Source organism: Varroa destructor, unplaced genomic scaffold, assembly GCF_002443255.2.
Source record: "Varroa destructor unplaced genomic scaffold, Vdes_3.0 BEIS01000003.1, whole genome shotgun sequence".
Taxonomy (NCBI): domain Eukaryota; kingdom Metazoa; phylum Arthropoda; class Arachnida; order Mesostigmata; family Varroidae; genus Varroa; species Varroa destructor.
The window spans coordinates 5,388,723-5,410,314 of NW_019211456.1; the positions used below are offsets into that span (position 1 = coordinate 5,388,723).

General features: G+C 43.6%; 1 protein-coding gene and 1 long non-coding RNA gene across 4 annotated transcripts in view; one reads left to right on the forward strand and one right to left on the reverse strand.

Annotated features, from left to right (window-relative positions):
• Ask1 (apoptotic signal-regulating kinase 1) overlaps nucleotides 1-21,592 on the forward strand; it is a 57,277-nt gene that overhangs the window by 34,724 nt on the left and 961 nt on the right. Inside the window, exons 16-21 of one of the 3 annotated variants that reach the window (XM_022796523.2) lie at nucleotides 1,561-1,764; nucleotides 8,850-8,939; nucleotides 12,420-12,555; nucleotides 18,883-19,110; nucleotides 20,515-20,879; nucleotides 21,192-21,539. In XM_022796523.2, the coding sequence (XP_022652258.1) occupies nucleotides 1,561-1,764; nucleotides 8,850-8,939; nucleotides 12,420-12,555; nucleotides 18,883-19,110; nucleotides 20,515-20,879; nucleotides 21,192-21,539 (1,371 nt within the window). The remainder of the gene's footprint in view (nucleotides 1-1,560; nucleotides 1,765-8,849; nucleotides 8,940-12,419; nucleotides 12,556-18,882; nucleotides 19,111-20,514; nucleotides 20,880-21,191; nucleotides 21,540-21,592) is intronic. The other 2 variants (XM_022796524.2, XM_086982168.1) reach the window with 2 other exon arrangements.
• Nucleotides 13,157-14,567, reverse strand: LOC147756429 (uncharacterized). The gene is made up of 2 exons (XR_015322633.1): nucleotides 14,182-14,567; nucleotides 13,157-13,733 (listed from the first exon to the last, which is right to left on the reverse strand). It is a non-coding gene; the product is annotated as an uncharacterized LOC147756429 (long non-coding RNA).

Here is a 21,592-nt window from a genome sequence, read left to right on the forward strand (position 1 = left end):
AATTAGGGTAGTAATAAAGTTTAGCTGATGAATATCTCACATTTTAAACCTGTAAGTTATTTCCAGGCGCTGTTAACTAATTAGAGCCTATGGTTCTGAATTGAGTGTTACTGTTAAATACAAGCTAACATCGAAAAAAGAGGATTAGTTAAACAGTGAATGTCCGGGAATTGCAAAGTGTCAAGGTGGTGATACTGGTCCTAAAATTTGCCAGTCTAAAGCCACTAATGCGATCACCAGCAAGCCTCCACAAAAAAGTTATGTTCTAGACGCGTGCGCCAATCCAATCCCCGAAGGACGTTCTGCTAAAGTTACAGTGAACTCCGACTGAGAATAACTACTATTAGATAAGAACTTTTATTAGTCTAACTTTTAATTGCAGTATTCGTTTGCAGAGATCTAAAGAAACTACGGTTACTTTTAACCGAGCAATACACACTGTAAAATGACGACATGCACAATACGTAACTTGTATCATGGTTATCTATATCATGCTGCGGACGTAGCACTGCATACTCTACAAAAGGTTGATATAACTTAGTATTAATATCCCCCCGTTAAAAGCTGTACGGGTCAAACATAACTGGACGAAGTAATTGAGATAACTTTATACTTACGAAATTACTAAATCGATACGGGATGAGGCAGTGATCGTTCGTCGATTCTATGTGTTCGTAGCAGACGAGACAGCCTTCGCCAATCCAATCGAATCGTTGTTGGCCTGTTGGTATTAGAGCCTAATAAATGTATCACCACGTCTCTGGTGATGACTAGACTACTGCTGATGCTCTCGTGCCTCGTTTGTTTCACTCTGTGTTCTGCTAATACAAATCATAGGATGCCTTTTCGTTATTATGTGCATGGGGTTTGAATAGCTTTCCGTAAGGTAAGATGTTTATAAGGTAGTGGTTACTACTGGCTCCGCTCATAGTATTGTCTAACCGTCGCCTACTCATTAGATCGGCTGGTTTGCCGTCGTGTCTATTTAGCGCCACTTTATTGACGCATTTCCTGTCAGTACGCTAACGCGCACTGAAAATGTCCACTCAGCATCCAAGATGCTTGATCTTTTAACGATACGCTGTACTCGTTTAAAGTATTTGCTACGTACACAAATATGTACACAGTTTGATAAAGATATTACAATCTTACTAAGGGCTGATATGGTAGGTGTTGATCTTTCGATATGATTAAGGGAAGGCCAAAATCCGGTGCGGCCTGAGGGAAATATTTTAAGTACTAAGATGCCTGTGTACCGATGCTTATTAAAATTATAAGACAAGTTTGAGGGCAGGGCAGGCAGGCAAAAGTGTGAGGGGATGACAAAGGGTTTTAAACATCACTTCTCTAGTACATAACAGAAGACATTCACAATCGAACAGAAATTGCCCGACAATAATCAACTACTTTGGTAATAACCGATACGCAGGAAATGATAGTTGAGCTGAACTGAAGTTCATAAAGCTTGTATTTGGTCCGTCATCTTATTTTGCAGGAGTCTCGGTAGGATATAAACAAATAAGTGTCATAAATATGTCCAGCCTGTTTATGTTATTACAGGACTCAGCGCAAGAAGCGACAACGTCCTACCGGTCCCCCGCTTGAAATTCCCCGTAGCATGTCTGTTCCCTATGGAAGTCTTGCTTTCGCAGGCGGCGGTAGAATGACCCGCTTTGCGTCCACGGGTGACGAAGGCCCTTCAAAGATTTTAGCGTCTCCGACCTCGGAAAGTGTACCTAAGAGTCCTGGAACATACTCGTACAGGTATGCTTTTTAACATGTACGTATATTGCATGCGCTACGGGCGTGTCGTGCGGACGAACAACCAAAATGTACCTGTCTGTTGCCGTTACCATCGTATATCTGGGCAACTAGGACAAACTGAATTTCAATCAAGAAAGCTATTGTCGCTCCACCATCCATATTCATGTTAAAAAACGTCTACTTTCTTTTTTATATATTAAACTTGCATCCTGTGTAGATAGCATAGGCCAAATTGTTCACTAAAGCACATTTCGGGGATTTCTCGTTGCGTGTGTTACTTTCGGATATTTGAATGTCGGCTGGCATCATCTGTCCATTTATGCAATGCACATTTTCATCAAATGTACATAGGTAATAGTATAGACTGTGGGAAACAGAGCACCTGCTCGCCTGGGAAAATGTCGATACACAGCAGTCCCTTCGTAAGATAATTTCGCTTTTTTTTTAAACAAGCTTGACATTCTTATACTCCCAACGAAGAAGCTGATCTATATAATTAAGTTCAGAGAGAGTCATGAAACGATTGTACGACTTTATCTATAAAATGCTGCTAATCTATAGATCGGGTGCTTTACGCTAGGAACACAGTCCATCTGTGAGCTTAACTTACCGGTGAGGGTCGCTTCGGGATGTTGCGGTTACGACTCTACGAACAGTAACCATCGTTATTGTTTTGAGTTCGTTTAAATTGCCGAGGTTTGTCTAAGTGTTGGCACGCTTTTAGTGATGGAAGAGAATGCGTGACTGCTAGTGAAAGTACTCCTGTCTGCTGGGTACACACCGCTGGCTGAAGGCCTACGTTACGAGGATCTGGCAAGTGTGAGTCAACGAACGTAGCGCCAACAGGAGACAATGTCCTATTACTGCTGCAGTGCTATGAGTGTAAACGAATACGTCGGCACAGAATATGTTCTGTGAAACAGCGCTTCTCGAACAATAGTAATGACGAGTGAATGAAGAACATATAGCTGATGCAGCGAGTGTTCTGAGACGAGGTCACAACGATAGAAGGTTCCGCTCGTATGCCGCCTTGAAGCAAAATAGTATTAGTCCAGCTTCGTGTCTAAATAGGTTCCACCATTATATAATCACGTTTGTGCGATCATACAACACGCCAAAAATGCCCTACCACCATACTACCACTGCTACCGCTAAGGACTACAAAGTGTATGTATTATGCCATAGTATGTACGTATATAATAGCATGGTCATGACGACAATCATGATGACGTCAGCGATATCGCGGCCGCCAGCAACCAGAAGGCACTTACAAACGACGCAACGCATGTTCTTTAGATCGTTTTGAGTATAAGGAAGTAACGCTGCGCGACCATACACTCAGTCATAGGTCATTCATGAAGGCCGGCCCTTTGCATGTAAGGCTACTAATGACAATTGAAAATCGTAATAAACTGTTCCGCCTATGTTCCAGAGAGGACGACATGTTACTTCCTTACCGTCCGCGCTAAACGTGCCGTTAGATGAAGAAATTCAAGCCTTTCTATTCAATTGAATTACATATGTTTTCATTTGCCTATTGCGTAATGGAGTTCGGACTGACATGTTTGATGGAACAATAACAGGCTTTTTGAATCCTATTCTTGTTTTGGCGTGCTCGCTCTTTCCTTGAACTTAAAGAAAGTCCTAATTGTCCTTGTCCGACTGATTCAGCAGGATGCCAATCCCCTGGTCGAGTCTTTACCAGCACCGCAACATCAACATCATTCTAGCTTGTCCTTTAATGCGGCAACATAACGTTTAACGTTATTATAATTATTATTAGTTGGTTATATTGTGGATTTAACCACAAGTAAATGCACGGGTGTATATTTATCGAGCATTTTTTAACAAATATCTCTATTATCTGTGCGGCCCCTCATTGAGACCATCTTTCTGACTAGGCCGACTCCTCTAACAGCTGGCGTCGCATTAATATTCACTCATGTGACGTAACTTTTTTCCATAAGGAAACTGAAAAGTGGTAATCATTTATTTGACTGAAATGATGTGTTTGAAACGAAAAGGTGGACGCCGATCGGTTCGTCAGCAGCTGCCTAGAACAAACGCCGGGACGTCCCTAATGGCAAGTCCGTCTCTGCCACTCGACGATAACTGGAACAAATAGAAGACGAACCGAACAATAGTTAGTAATATTATTGCCGCAACAGTAAAAAAAATGGATGGATTCAAAGTACTACCAGCATTTTAGACTCGTCCAACTCAGCAGCCCAACTCACAAATCGACTCGAGCGCACCCTGCCAGTATCGACAGCATATATTACTACAAGTGTTATAGATCGATTAGCCTGTACTGGTGTGACCCATTTGTATTCGTTGCTTGGTCAAACAACATAAAATTATCGCCAGACACAATGGGGTAAACAATCGTCCATTAATCTTATCTTCTTATGTCCTCTACGTCACGATGTGGCAGCCTAGCTATTATTAGCTCTTTCCTTATTTGAATATATATATATCTATATATATGTCGGACTCAGCTAGATGTCTGTCTGTCGAGATAGAGCAATCGAAATTTCCCTAGTGGATAGGAAGTCTCCATCCGGATCCATCGATCGATGGATTAAGTGTCGTCGGCGTTTAACAACTTGCCGATATGCGTTCTTCCAATGCCCGTAAAACTTCGCTTACTACGTTTAATGATTGGGAACCGCGTTGTTATTGATGTTGAAGTCGCCGGCCGACTATGGCCTACAGCCTCTTGCTGGGGGATTCGCTGCTTAACTTGTCTTTTTTTTAACCTTACTAGACATTACAAGTGGTTTCCTCCAGTATCCTCTTAAAAACAAGTGAGAGGTCCCCACGCAGGAGCTAGAAGAAAACGAACTGGTTTTGCGTTCCTTTTTTTCATATTCCTATGCGTAACATTCAGACTAGGGAAACCGCAAGCAGCTAAGGAGGCATAGTTCCCAACTATTCTATCCACACACGCTTGTTTGACTCGTTGTTCTACAGCGGCCGTCCTGATTTACAAAAGCTATCGGTACGCTTTCACAGTCAGTTTTCCCCCTTCTATAACTGACGAACTAACTACAGAGTTCGCTTGCATCCTAGCTGCCCGATGCTCGAACGACTACGATAGTGCATTTTGTCGACGTTTTTTGTGTCTCAGATTGACGAATTATTAGCGCGATTAACGGGAGAAGATGGGCACAAGCCAGTGTAAAACGCAACGGGTGTCTTGTATAGATATGGTAGAACGGAAACAGCGGCGCTATAAACGACAGCAGCACAAATATCATCAATCAGTGATGTTTAACTACTGCTGTTTGCATTTAGGTATGTAGTTTGCACATCGAAAATTAGTGGTGATAACAATAAGATAGCAAGTTCACTCACACACAGACACCGAGGTAGCTGACAAGGCGAATGAAGAGCGAAGAAAAAGCGCTAAAAGGCGGAGGAATCCTCTGGACAGAATGCGGCCAAGGCTTCTGCCCCAGGTCAGTCCCCTTTTTCGTTCATTTGTCTACGCGATTAGTATAGCTGTCATCTGGTTGTGGGGCAAAGCTGATCTTAAGTGACGTAGTCTCACTGCGGAGTTGCTCATTTTATGAAATTTATATTTATAAAATGAAAACTATTTCTACGGATCCGTGATTTTCTCTAGTTCGTTGCATTTAAGCAAAAGGCCTAATTTTATACCGCACTGTTTCGGCGGATATTTGCTCGAAGAGTAGCTAATAGCATATCGTCTAATACTGGCCTATTATTGTCGTTATTGCCTGTCCGTTCAGTTGTTATTTATAAGAAGGGCATTCATTAAGGGAGAACGCTATTTCGGTAGCGATTAATTATCGAGGGCTTAGAAAAGACCAAGTATATAGTTGCGCGGAAATTACTTCAGACATGATTAGTATGGCAGGCTCTTGGCTGTACAATGCTATAAGAAAGCTTGCTCCATTCATCTAAGCCATCGCTTGCATCCATCACGTACAATGTTCAGATTTGAAGTTTGTTTAGCTTTCGTGCAGAAGGCTAAGTTGCAAATGTCAACAGCTTTTAATGGCTAGAACTTGAGATACCTCATGTACTGAACAGAACGATACCCCTGGACAATATAGATTACGCATAGAAAAGAAAAACAGTTTTTTTTTCCTATTTTTTCTTTTTTGAACGATAGCGAAAAATTAACGACGCCGCATTAGTCTGAACCACATGCACGCTCTGCACGATTCGAGTAAATAAGTTTTTCATAGTTACGATCGATATCGCTGGAGATCGTGCTGCAGCTGAGGACGCATCACTTTTCGAAGTGGCGAGCAAAAAAATGGTTACCTTTGCTATCTTGTTGGTTTACAGCTGTTTACAGCAAGCTAGCAGAGGATCAGTCATAAGTAAAAATGCTTCGTTTAGTCTCCTAGGGAGTCTCGGCTATTAAAATATGGGGTTTTTAGTTGTCATTGTCCGCTCTTCCGCTCAGAGAGAGAAGCCGGTTCGGCTGACGTTTACGCGTGTTCCAGCCATGACAGGATACCATGAGGATAGGATCGCCTTAGGACTAGTCTTCTCTATAGGTTAACTATTGACTTATTTTTGAATGGTCCCTTTCGAAACTGGGTTCCGTTAGATGCGAGTAGCAGATCGAACAGATACAGTCAGTATCGTTTAAATACAATTCACCTGTTGAGAAATGCAAACTACATACAAGTTTTTTAGTGGTTACTTTTTTTCTACTACTATTTGTTAATATGCTTGATCATGATGGATTATGCAATGCTAGATAAATGAAAGGCCGTTGTTTTGGGTAGTTCAAAGCCAGCCTGTGTTGCCTCTAATGCGACCAGTATATACGCCACAGCCTGTCATCCCAACAGGGGGCCGGTGGAATTGTTCTTTGTTCAGTAGTGAACGAATCCGTCATCTGACGTCATCGGCGTCGATGAACGTTTTCGACGCTCGATTAGCCATTGTTTGTTCAAAATGTATGCTCATTTCCGTTTTATTTCCTAGGTTTATAGGACTGATTTTGTCTCCGTCAGTTCTCGATTCCAAAGGTCAACATACCTAGTTGTGTCTAACACGTAACGCACGCACAACGCTTACGCGCTACGTGGAGCTGATGCTATGGCCACGTTTATTTTTTGCCGTTTCGAACGTGCCACAAGCTAGCAATTTGCGCTCATGGACACGCGAATAAATCGGCTAAGTGAATGACATGCCAGGTCCATTCACCAATCGTCTCTCATAATAATAACTATTATTATTATAACAATCAACCGTGGCCATCTTCGTTAAACTAGCCAATAAAAAAATACAGTAGTTAGCTACTTGGTTATTCCCGTTCGCTGACTGATCGAAGGAGCGGGACGAGAGGGCTCTTTCTTTTTCTATTAGCTATTTATTGGTTATCCTTGCCTCTGCCGTTGGTGTGGGATCGCTTTTCGAGTTTGTTTTGTATTCGCTTGTTTCCCATCGAACGATGACGCTGTTGAGTCTACTATGGTCGTTTGGACGGCCAGATCTCGATTTGGATACGTGGATAATTAACTGAACAGATCGACGTTCCTGGCCCGCTCTATCGCAGGCGTCACCATCGTCGCTGTTACCACTAGTAACTGTCGCCATGACCACTGGCATTTGCCGTTCGGGAACCTGTGCATTTTAGCCGTCTGCCAGCAGTGGCTCCCTCGATGTTACCGCCGTCGATATAACTACCACCGCTTCTTATGGTGGCTGCATCGTATCCAATGCTGGCGGCTTTTCAACGTCGCAATCCCTTCGCTGAACGTTTCGCTACGGCTGCTGTTGTTGTTGCTGCTGCTGCTGCTGATGCCGGTTTCTGTACAGTAACAGCCATTCAACCGTCAAACGCAGACAGAGTAATTTCTTCGTTGCAGTTGTGAGCGGTGCAGTTTTTTTGCCAGCAGCAGCGGCAGCACTCAAACGGGCGATGGCAGCACCAGCATTCGGCTGGTAGCTGTGCATCTACGGGCAACAATCAACGATAGTTCCTATGACATCGTATGACGTCAAGTAATGCCAGTCGCTTCGTGCTGCGTATCAGTAACAACGACGGCAGCTGGAGAGTGGAAACGTCGCTCTATCGTTGGTTCGGGTCGGTTGACTACACGGTTCACTCGCGGCCTCCCCTCACTGGTACGGCCACTGCAGAAACGCCGATTATGCCGCTGTCCTGTTGACACGTTACTTACTACCTGCTCGCCTATTTGGCTTCGTGCCCGTGTGGCTGACTGAGTGAGTGAACGCGTGACTGTTGCGGCTGACCGCCGAGCTCCGAATCACCGAGTAACAATTCGCACACTACGGAACGATCGCGTAGAGAAATCAGACAAACTCGCTGGCAGCAGTCTCGGGCAAGGGGCGTTGCACGGACACAGGACGAGCGCGAGAAGACGAGAGACGATACTGCTTTGCTGCATAGATCCAGAAGAGAAGTATCCAAAATGGATTGCGAAAAGAAATTTCAGACGCTTGAGTAGAGAATTAGAGGCAGCGCGCGGACGACGACAGCGGCGGCGGTGGCGGCGGCGGCAGCAGCAGCAGCAGCCAACGACGTAACACTGATAAACACGTCAATCGGCGTTGAGTGATTGACGAACAGACGGACTCGCAATAGGTCCGGAACACACATGCATCAGGAATCGGATCCTCCTAATTTCTTGCCAATGCATATTCTGGTTGTCCACTTCATAGGGGCCAATCGCATATAGTGCTTCCTAAACAACAGGAAGCACCCCGTGGGGTAACGTGGCTCACACATCATATGTCCTTTGTAGTATCGCTGAACGATAAAAGAAGATCACCAAAAATCGTCTAACCTGGTTCGTTCTGCCCACCAACGAAAAGAAGCGCACCGGCCAAAAGCGGCCTTGACCCTGTCGCTAGCCTTATATCAGTTCTTCGGCTGTTTAGATTTGCCAGCCAGTTAGCTGGCGTATTATGTATTGATTTTTCAGAGAGCAGAGCTGATCCTTGTCGTGTATTTAGTTCGAAGATAATGATTTTTGGATTCATTAGGAAGTAGAGGAGGGAAAAGGAAACGATTTGTAAATAGCTTAAATTCGTGCGATACTACTCATCAATGTTGACTTTTCCGACGTCAGCTGTTCTACCCGCGGGCCGGACTCACAAACCCTTCTGACACCATCGTTCTGCTCAGCAGTCAACTGGGGTTTGACTTCTACTGGTACAAAGTAAGCAAAAGCGTGTGTGCAGATCCTATCCGTTTGTTTCCCCGTAGTGAAGAGCGCATCGGTAGACGAACTTTAGAAAAATAGCTGAATATTTGTGATCAACCTATCCATACACCTCTATAGAATGTCAATAATCAAGTATGCATCCAAAAATAACCATATAACACTTTTGCGCGACACCCCGAGATGTCTATGTTAAGCTGGCGTTTCTACGTGTTTTTTCATGCAACTATTTTAAGCTTTAGTGTACCAGACTGAATGGAAGGAGAGACCAGGCAAATTTCGAGCACGATACTCTTTTATTACTGCACGTTGTTGTGTGCCGATTTTGCTGTGTCCACTGAATGTTTCGACTCGTACGTTTGACGTGCCGTAAAACATTGCTTCGGGCAGCTACCGTGTCCCCAGCTGCTGCTTGTACAACTATTCACGAAGACGGTTTCTACCTCGAAGTATCATTAAACCGTACTCAATCATGCACCTGTAAGCTTTGCAGACCCAGAAACAATTTATAGTCGACCTAGCTGCAAGCGACGCATCGACCATGACGAAGTCTCGGCTAGCCTAAATATCTGAAACCGTACTACTGCTATAGTTAGTACGTAACTGCGGTGGCAGAATGCAGAATTCTGTTGGCTACTCAATGGCATCATAGCGGGTCGGAGGGGCTGTGGATCCGCCATTGAGTCAGGCTGTCACCCGACCACCCCGTGGCACACGTAATTCTTTTTAATATACTTGAATGCCTTTCAGTAGAATAAAAGCGTCTCGCGTCACGGCATCATGTCCAAACGCAAATTTTATGCATTGACGAGTATTGACAGCAGAGGTATTTGTGCTGCTGCCACTGTTATCTATGCTGTTAGCGTTATTTTGCTACCTGTTGAATTCGTTCGTTCTGATCCTGCTGCAGCCATCTGTGCTGGTGCTGTTGTTGTTGTTGCTTGCTGTTGACGGCTGTTGTAACAGTAGCGTCGGTAGCGCCGCTGGTAGCAGTTCTGCTGGGTCGACGCCGGTCCCGGCTGTCTGCGATAGCAGCAGCAGCAGCAGCAACAGCAGCAGCAGGCCGTTCCTTTTGCTAGTGGAGTAGCGCTATATACTTTTCGCCTGCGCACACTCTCCCTCGCCGCCGCCGCTGCGCCAGAGGCCTCAGTACCACTAGCGTCGGTCATTGTCGAATCTAACAGCAGTCACAGCAACAGGAGGCAAGCAAATCTGTCTTAGTCGTTCCGCGGTGGTCAATTGGCGTTGTCGTTCCGTGCCAGCTGCTGCTTTCACCAACACAATCATCTGCACGGCCCCTCTCCTCTTAGCGTGCTTGCGACGTGTTGTGCGCGGACAGCAAAAAGCTGTCTGCGTTGTTCCTAGCGTTACAGCGCCGTTGTGCTTAACGGCTGTGTCAGCGGTGGGAGGTGCGTGTTATGTAGGCGCGCGCGCGCGCGCGCGCGTTTAGCGTCATCATCGCCATCAACAACAACGATAACATTATGGTTGCTCGACTTCATTCCTGACCACCGTACCGATTTACTGCTGCCGCTGCGCTGCTGCTGGAGTGGTTGATATTTCGTTTGTCGTTCGTGCGGTCGATATTGTCCCGAGCGTGGCGACGAACGCCTTTTTGATTGTCGCCACCGTCACGACTAGTACGAAATAGTACAGCGGCATTAAGAGCCGCATGAGTATTGCCAGTCGTGCAGTCGCCAGAGAACGAACCCAGCGGACCAACAGCTGGTTACTCGATCAATCAGTGGCAGTGTAGTGAGCGGTTGAAGGAACGAAAAAGAACCGATCAACCTCTAGTAGCACCACTCTCCCTCTTACAGCTCTATTTTGAGTATCTGACTCCTGCTTCAGATCATTTCGATTTCAGCAGTTTATCGCTCAGTGAACAGGTCTCTTCGGCCTATTTACAGCATTTCAGCGGGCGGCGGCGGCAGCGGCGGCGGCGGCGGCGGCGGTGGCGGCGGAATCATTGAAGGCAGCAGCGACCCCTTGCTCGTTGGGTGGATCTATGGCCAGGCGGACGTCACAGCGAGCCTAATGTCTGTACTATCCATCGAACAACATTACACGTCTAGCACGAAACAGCGTATTATACGGTTGCGTACGATCTCCAATAGCGGCGACAGTCGGTGTTATATCAGAAAAGCGCCGATGCGCAGTGAGAGAGTGTTTAGCTCCGGCCGGTATCATAAGTATACCTGTGATTCGTAATACCGCGGAGACGCGATTACGATAGCAGCGCTACAATTAGAAATTAAGCTATCACGTTAGCTACGGAAGGCATCGATCAAATACGTTTTCATTACGATAAAGGAAGTAGTCGTTCGTTCGTTCGTAGTTGTACTGTTTTCGAGCAGTTGTGGTACCACGAGGTGCGGATGAAACTCGATCGGCTGTCACCGTCAGCGTCAATCATCGGTTGTCAGCTGTGATCGTGCGTGCCCGTAAAATCGTACTATAAGTGCCACCTCCGCTGCTGTTACCAGCACCGCCATAACCACGAACGCTACTGTTACTCTAGCGAAAAATAATATTACAGCGTAATATTTAGGAGTCATGTACATTTATGAATAACATGCTCTTCTTTATATGACAGTAAATGTACGCGGCTGGCGTCTTTAACGAAATCATCGGCCGCTGACCGCCCGGCCAGCCAGCTGGCCGGCCGGCTTACGTTATCATTTGAGTTTCTTTTATTGATTAATCAGCACGACGAGCTATTACGTGCGAATATGCGACTCGCTCGTGTGAGGAATAGTTACTATGCTACTACATGCTTGAATTAGTACCAGTGATCCACGCATAGTCTAGTGCCGCGGTGCTATCTGCGTATGTGTGTGTGCGTCTATACATATATATACACATATATATATATATATATATATATATATATACATATATATATAGTGACTTCGTGGAGTCTACGTGGATGTTGTGAGTTAAAGTGGATTGAGGTGATTTGTGCATGATGGAACGCTTGGGAAGCACTGCTCTGCTTAACTCGTACGGTAGTAGTGGGCCGGCGTCCCCAATGGACACCTTGGAGGACGGTTGCCCCCCCGGACGTTGCAGGGACGTTCCTGACACACTACTACCGGGTCAGCAAGAACTTCAATGGTCGCTACTTCGAATGCGCTGTTGGGACTGGCTTAGTAAATGCGACACTGATGACGATGCTGAACTAGCGCTTGAGCAGACCATTTGGCCCGCTGATGAGTTGACCGGCGGTGGCCGGCATAATGCTAATAATCACCATAAGAATGATAATGGCAATGAGGCCTGTCCGGAAAGAGAGATTGCTCAAGTACGACCTCATTGTACTCACGACATTGGCGGCCAAGGCAATGGTTATGGGGATAATTCCACTATCATAGGTGGTGTCGCTTATGATGACACCCCTCTGGCGGCCAAGCTTCAGCCCACTAACCGCAAACGACCTTCACGCACGATGTTGTTATCGTCCCCGCTCGTAATCAGCTCGGGTCTTCTCAGCCCGCCAGTCGATGGCGGACCGCTCAATGGCGTCGAAGAGACCGCCGGATTCTACATGCTTAAAAAGGACTCGCAACGAAGGCAAACGATCGTTAAGGTGATGCAAGAAGATAAGGAACAGGTGAGTGTACACAGTTAAAATGAATAATGCTAATACCTGCGGTGTCGTAGATAGATGACTAGTCCACTTATAGTTAGTTATAGTTTACGGCCTGTCTGCACACAGCATCCTCATTTACGTATGAAGTCAATGAATAGCTAATATAGGGATGAAAAGGCCAACAGATATTCCGTGTAAAACAAGTTAATATGCCGTACAAAACTCGGCCCTTTCGTTTCGTTCGTACTGACGGGCAGAATGCTCATTCCTAGGAGAAGAATATCAGATATTGGAACGGAATTTAGCTGTCACTACAGTTAGCTCTATGACGTTGGCAAAGCAGCATTATCCAGGGAGCTTGATATGCCGTAATAGGGAAACAGGCCAGTCAGCACCACACTGCATACGTTGCGTCATGTCGATATAATATTCCTTCATATAAACACAATACTAATACTTGGACAAAATTGTAACTGATTTGTAAAGTTCTACAGAAACTTAAACTTTGCCATCTGCATAGCTAAAGTAGTAATCAGTCATGTCGTTTTGACTCATACTAATGTAGATAACACAAGAACAAGTTCCGGATACCTATGATAAATTTCTAATAAATACGCCAGTGTGAAGTTGAACTTTAATACGCTTGCGTTCAAATACATATCAAATGCACTCTCATTAATGAGACTCATGAAATATGAATATGCTACATATTTTGGTGTTTTGGTTCGATATGAAGACATCGGGTTTATCCAAATATAAACCGTCTTTTTCAGATTTTGCTTTGAAGACGTTTGCCTTCTTTTTTTTTTTTAACGCAGTTACAAATTTTCAGCAGAAGTTGTTTATAGCCTCCATTTGAGCACGTTTTGTCTAACTAAATGCGCATCTAACGATGACGCACACATGAAAATGTAATATACTAAATAATAGAAAAAGTAGTAATAATAATAACCCTAATAATAGAGCGACTAGTATGTAAAGCCTCAAGATAAATTATTGCTGGATCTTTCGCCTTAGGAACACATTGATTTCGTGCCAGTAACGCAAAAACCGAAGATTACGTTAACAGTAAAACAAAAACAAGGAAACACATGTTGGTGTTTTGGCTGGGTCTGCATGAGCTTTAGGAGAATAGTTCGGGACTCTCTACCCCGCTCGGCTTCCGCGCACCCAGCAACGTCCGTTCGGGTCCTTGCTGCCTGAAAGCAATTAGGCACGATGAGCCGGTAGCCTTCAAAATATTTACCCTATACTGGTAAAAACGATTTTTAAGATGAATCGTGAACCCTCGTTGCACACTCGTACAGGGCTTTTATCAGTACTGCAAGAGGTTGGTGCCAGTTTAGATCCTGCAAGCATCTTTATGCAAACCCTGTAGGCGTCAAATGTTTATTGCTTCGTATCTGTATACATTGATAAACATTTTAGGACAAAATTCTCAAAAATAATGTGGATATGATAATTCTATTTTACTTTGGATTATCACTCATTAAACCTCTTATAAGTTTGCTAGGGTCTTGAGGTGAAATCGTCTAGAATAGAGTGTAGAACATCTTTGAAAACATTTCGATAGTTTCATTAAATTTAATCTCTAGATTATTGTACATTCTATAGGTCATGAAATACAGGAAATTGGCAAAAAGTTACCTGGTAAAGTAAGAGTATCGATCTATCTGGATTGTATCGGTATCGCGTTTATACAGCTGGTTACGTTGAAGGTTAAACAAAAAAAAAAAAGGAGGAAGAAAAACAACATTTTTGCCGAACATTTTTATAATTTTGATTTGCCAAAGAATGGTTTTCCTTAGGAAGTCTTTAAATAGCTACACAAGCTCGTTGTGTGGCTGTTTAAAGACTGCGTCTTCCGGCGTCTGATTTTGCGATCCGGCGAATTTACCTTAGCTTTGGATCAGCAGCAGGACCAGTGTTGGAGTGCGGACTTTAGACGGGAGACTCTCGTCTTGTGGTATTTTTATATAGCCGAAACTTTAAGCCGAATGAAGCATCTACCAGAATGCTTACCGATAATGCACGTGTACGTATTACAGTCATTATATCCTAAGCTTACATCACGCTTTCTAAGGTGTAATTACCAAAGGAAAATGCAATCCTTCATAAACGACGAGACTTTTGGTGCATAGATCAGATTTGTATGCTTTCTCCTATTGTCAGTATGTATCAGCCATAGGGGCCTTAGAGAAATTTCGTTATGTCATGGTTTCTTAAAAATCAAAAACAAACTGAAAAACGTAGTCGCGCCTCGCGGTACAGTGTACATGTATATATGTGTGCATATGCTTATAAGGACAGTATAGATGGTGGTCTGTCGCCATCGAACTGAATTGATCCCGCTGGTTAAGAACTTAGCACTCGTGAATATATGCAAGACAGGAACGGACAACCAAAGGACCAGGCTACTTCTACCCGGAGGAAATATTACCAGCAGCATGAATAGAAGTAGTAACATCGTCATTGCCATCAGTACTAGCTGCCGCGATGTCTGTCGCGGTGGTGGTAATGTAAGAAAACAAGCAGCCGAACAGGCAGGCAAGCAAGACAGTATTTAGTTCCTTTGTTTCATGTTTACTCGATTGTGGGCGTTCTTCCATTGCGCAGGGTCCCGTCCCATATGGTCGTCGATTCCACAGGTGACGTCGTAGCCGGCTGCCGTCGTCGTCGAAGTCATCGCAAACAAAAGTTTTGACAAAGGTCTGCCTACTACGTGAAATACGGCCATATTAAACACGCTACTATTGTTCGTACATGGCCGTAGTCCGGCTTCGCTGTACTGTGTTGGCTCGCGATAGTGATGGCAGCGCTGATGATGTCATATGACGTAGAGTAAACACCGTAATGCCGGTTGCTCTTTCGAAGCATCTCGTCTTCGCTCGCCCGTTCGCTTGTCGGCGCTACCGGGCTGCTGCCAGGCGAACCGACGAGCGGACGGTCAGCCGTTGGCAATGAAATGGGCATCGCTTTGCGTATAGAAGAAGCCAGTCTCTCGCGCTCTGGCTTTCACCCATCATAGAGAACCGTAGAGAGGCAGCAAACAAAGCAGCCCTTCATTAGGACATCGTGTGTACCAGAAGCGCCAGAAGTGGCAGCAGCTGTCGAAAATCACGGTGACTGGAGCTCCCCCTATTGCTATGATTGCACTAGATGACGAATCTAGATTCGTTTTGAGCCAAGCCGCGAGATGTCGTTTGAAAAAAAAATTCATATAACATGTTATATGTCAGTATCTGTAAACGTCACTCGCAATAATTACTACTGTAAATATAGTTTCTGAAACTCTAATGTAGCGTAGTTCACTTTAAATATATCCAAGAATCAGGGAATTGAGCTTTTTGCTTCGCCCATACGATTTATCCTATCTAGTTTATAAGAACAGTAATTATAATGGCTTGGATCTTAGTAATAGACTAAGAAACGTATAAGACTACTTGGATAGATAAGAATTCGGCAATTTGGTATGAACGAGTATTGCGAGGAAAGTAGATCAGCGTTAGTTTCGAAATATATGCTAAGAGTATGAATTATTTCGACCTCTTTCTGAATCATTACCTACCGTGAAATAGTTGATGTAATACCTCGATGCTCCGTTAAGCGGCTCAAGCTATACTTTACGCTTGAAGTTAATTCCCTTTGGATCGTTATTCCTCATAAAAGCTATCCGTGTAACGGGGGGAAATGGATCGAATAGTTTAAATACTATCAAGAGATATCTTTCGTAGCGGAAATATATCCTCCGCCGGTGTTTCACGTTTCCAATGGAATAGAAATTTACTGAGGGACTATGGACGGATATTTTAAGCGTCTTAACTGCACCATTTCTATCAACCTATACCTATGTTTTTATTTTGATTGGATAATGATCACTAAGGCATATCGGAAACTATATCCCATTGGCCATCTTTACAGAAGGATCTCTTAGGGTTACGTTCAGCTGCACTCCGGAACTGCATACTTAACCTTACTGTACTAAGACAGAATTGGCTTTTCGGTTATCGACAGAACCTCGATTCGCCTGAACCGAGCAGCTGAACATGGCGCGAAGCTAGGTGAAAACTTTTGCGTATACTCGAGATAGGTACGGTTTACTAAGCTATCCGAGAGGTGGTGGTGCACGCCATCAACTGCACCTGCCACCGTAGGTGGCAAAACACTGACGGCAAACATTTCAGTTATGACGTATCTGAGAGAGCTCTGAATTTGGCAGAGACGGCTAATTTGTGGTCGGATAAATCTAACCTATTTAATAGGAACATAATAGTGCTTGGAGTTATTGTTCGAAATCAAAAGGGATATGTTTTTCAATAATAGAGTTGTTATATAAGTGAGAAATAGACAATTTTAAAACAAAAGCATCGTCGACTTCTAGGAAACTCGGTCTTCCCCCGTTTCTAGAATAGGTAAAGTCAATCTATAGATTAGTTTACCCTTGTCAGAATCAATTTATCGCTGGAAAGCAGATATCTGCTAGATGATTACTTCGTAATATGTGTTCTAGTTGACAGAACACGCCATTTTACGTATAAGCTACCATCAATGTTTCATACTATTCTACAGTAGCATTACAATTCTATGTCAGTGTCTAACGTTGACGTCATATTTACGCGTTGTAAGACAATGGATACAGAGATTGTATTCGTCGACAAAATCATAATGTCGCATCGCTTCCCGGCTTTCGAGTTGAGGCCTTTAGATAATAGACTAAGATATACGGAGTTGTGAAACTCTATCGAACCGTTCAAAGACGGTACAACTGCCATATATCGACCATATAGCGCATAGACTACGCCCTATATGGTCGATATGGCAACAGATATTCGGTCTTTGTCAGAAGTACATTAATCTTGCAACCATCGAAATGTATCTCGTACCTAAGCACTATTCTACTTTGACCAAAAAGCTGGTTTTGATATGTTCGTTTTTGTGAATCCTAACCTAAACAATAGTCGTTCGATTAAATTAAAGGTACAGTATATTCGATTCTAAACAGTATAGGTAGCCGATGGTAATGACCTATGCAGGGTGGTCGATCAAGAGAGGCTCACAAACCTGAACGATCCGCCCGTACCGTTGTTCGTGTTAAATCTAGCTGCTTCGCAGGCGCTCCAGTGGTAATCTACATGTCGGAAGTAGATCTGCTATTTGAATTAAATCTGTAACGTAATTTGCCGATAACATGAGTGCCAGTCGAAGTTAACATGTGTCTTATTTGAGTGCGCGGCTCGGACGGCGGACAGAAGCCATATGTGGGCGTCAAAGGCGAAATAAATTTCTATATTCTACTAATATGCTGGTTAGGCGTGACGAACAAAAAGAGCATCGACGCTACAGCTAAGGGAATTTTTATAGAAAAAGAGGAAAAATGTTATTCTAGCCATAAGGTGGTACGTTTCGATGGTGTGCCTTTGATCTATCGTACAGATAACCAATATCTTGGTTTTTTTTTTCAAATCTAAATGTGATTATTGTTATAGTTGTGCATTGTTACGGCTACTTGTTATTGCCTGCTGCAATGCCCACCGTCCATATTGGCTCCGACATATTGTTAGCTTAGTACGCATAGAAGTGCTATCAATAACTGACTTTCTGCGAAAATTTCGGCGAACGGATAGTAAGCCCGAATGGCGCTTTCGTCATATGGTAATATGTGTGCTAGTGTTTATTGCAGAAGTGATCGTGCTCGACATGCTGAATTTTCAAAAGAGATATCCGTTAATTGGATTAAATAGAAGTCTATTTGAGCTATCCTTAGCCTTTCCAAGGCGTCGACGATATGTAGATCAGAAAATGCTAGCTAGCTAGCTATGAACAGGTGCGGATACGCCTTAAGGCGAACGTTTCGCTAACATAGCATTCTATTAACAATGACTACCAATACGATTAGTAAAACTTCCGTACACCTGTGTGGCCTAAAATTGTTCACTGCAGAAAGTTCCCTTTAACAATTACCGTTGCCTCTTATCAATAAGTAAGCAAATGAGACGTGACGTTAACGGAACGAAAAATAGTGTCTAGCCACTCTTTGCGAAAACGCTCGAAATTTCGTTCAAAACAGTTCCCGATGCGACGTAATAACAGTACAGGTGTGATTGTAGCACCTATACCAACATGTCGTTATATATCGATAGACGACCACGTCAACAATAACAAGCATCATGATCAATGTTCGAGATTTAATTTCACAGTGTTCCAGCAGTGTTCTCGCATGTGACGATACTCAACACTCTAGATATCGGATCCTTTTCACGTAGTTGGAGGTACGAATAAAAATAGTAGGCGAATCTTGTATTTTTCATGCTGACATTTGTTGCCGTTGTGCTCGTGATGTTATTACAGCTGCTGTCGATATGGATGGACAGGATTCGAGGAACATTGTCTTCAGCTTCGGTACTCCTCATTAGTGAGGACCATCTGAAGCAACTCCTGAGTGGAATCATAGCATATGTACCTGCGCAGGACAAGGGCCATCTCAGCCGGGTGCTCGCTATGCTCAAAGAGCTACTCGACTACGACGGGCAAGCCGTCAGCCAGCTCCAGACAGCACTCTTTGTTTTTCAGCAATCGGTTAGCAGCATACGAGCATCATGTATAGGCGCATAGAGAAATATGTAGTTTTTCTATTTTGCTGAAGAGATCTATTCACGATAAGCGAGCATTTGTATGTAATAGATTAGTAATCTATATAACTTCGTTTGGACAAAGACAGTTTATCTAGAAACAATGTACCGCGTTGCACCAAGAGGTAACTCACTAGGCTTCTATTTGTGGTTTTTGCTGACGAGGTAGTATCAGTAATGGTAATTACTGATGTACCAAAGCAAATTTAATGCCGAAGAGAATTGTTGCTTTATATTAACACAAACGTAGCGTTATAGTTGTCTAACCGGCTGCGTCGATCGGGAATGTACTGTTACTGTATACTACCAGGACTAGTAACTTCTGTAGTGATCATAAGGTAACTGTAATACACTTTAACTTAACCGTTGTGAAGAAATCGCCGCCGCAACCATATATATATATATATATATATATATATATATGTAAAACTGTGGACATTTGCTTAAAAACTGTTGATGATTATGTCAGTTTCGTTGGCTGCATGAGCACAAGCGGTCAGTAGGGGGCAGACTTTGTAAAAATATTTGGTAACGTTGAGGGCAAACATTGAGTAAAGAGTATCTTGACAAAGGTATTGATTTTGCTGTAGTCTGCTACAGTTGCTGCACTTTTCGTTGTGTGTTATCTCTATATAATCTAATGTGTTATACCATATTTTCTCTAATTTACACTATATAAACCGGTGGAAACCTACCGCACGGTTATAATAGACATTGAAGTATAACGCATTATTACTTCTATCTTGGTGTGCTATTATTGTTGTTATTATTACAAGGACCGTTTGGCTACTGGCACTCGTCCTGGATTCGCGCAGTTAACCCAAACTGGTTATAGGTGTTCCCTAACTGGCTTTCTCTTGGGGCTCCTATTCCTTGACTGTTATGTACATAAGAACGACTGAGTAACTTTCACGAACTCTCATTAAAAAAATTCAGGAAAAAATAATTTTTCTCTAGTTCACAATACATTAGAGTCTATAACGAATGTGTCTTAGAATAAGAACAATACTTTCCAGCCATGCTGTCATGTAGTTTCTTACCATCAAGCCAAGCAAAAATATTTAGAACTTCATTCAACAACAGGATTATTGTTAAGGCGTACACGACATTTATTTAACGGTTTGTGTGGAACTAGTCTTTAAACATAGTCTAAGAAAACACAATGGAACGCTTTCTCGGCTGTCGCGTATCTAGAGAAAATGTGGAATCAGCAAATCCTCACAGCGTGTTCCACCGTCGGCCAACATATCCCACCCTGTACACACAAAACATTTTAGATGCTACATAGATGCCTCGCTTGCCCAAGCGACTTATTTTTCGTCTCCCTCCATATTTTTCCCGATCAATACAGGTCATGGAGATCCTTCAGATTCGGCAAAACATTAAGCCGCACTGGATGTTCGCGCTGGACAACCTCGTTAAGCAATGCTGCCAGGCAGCTATATCGATTCTGTCTCCAGAACTAGCCGCTAACATTAGTGGGCATAATATAGAGGAGGAAGATGATGATGGAGATGATGATCGGGTGTCCACGACAAGTGGCGTCTCGACCTCGAATTCGATTCGGTCCGCGGCACAAAAGGTTGGCGAGGAATCTCCTGCTAGTCATCTCCCTTCGAACCTTCCGGGTACCGGAGATTTTCTCAGAGCATTCGGACAACTCGGAGCTGCTCAAGAGAAAACTGCCAAGTATGTTCTCTTGAAGGGCACAAACGAGTACGCCAGTGACACAAACATTATCTCTTATTATATTATTATATTGCTAAATAAGTTACTATTATATTACTAAATACAATTTAGTAATAGTCTAGCACAGCAATAGGCTTTTTAGTGATAATCAGCCATGCTTATAAATCGTTTGGACCATTTTCATTCTGGAGCACGTGTACCACTTTAACATGCCGATAGTTGGCCTCCTAGCCGTTGTCGACCATTGTTTGGTTTTTAAGAGTTTTTACGTATGCATACTTATTAACCGTGAATAATCAAATCCACGCGTCCGTCGTTGTTTCTGCCACCGTCTGTTAGTCTCGTAAATACGCTGGTACAAAGTGAGAAACTCTACCAGGACCTGTTGGTCTCATTACTTCAAAGTCGACATCATCAGAGGAAGTTCGTCCAAGACGTCGCTAGTGATTCAACGGCCTTGCAGCAGACGCCTCACGTCTCTCACGCTTCCCAGGAAAGTATTCCCGGTACATCGGGAATGAGTCGAGCTCAAATTATCAAGGAAGACGGTGACCCTTTGATGGTACAGTGGCTGGAGGACATTGGACTTGATGAAGAGAGTGTGCTTAAGTTTGTCAAGGAACGCTTCACAATAGAAGACGTCCTGCAACTCGTTGATAGGGATGACCTCAAACGACTGGGCCTCAAGTGCGTCCATACTATCGTAATAAGCTAAATGCCAAAAATCAGTGTAAAAATAA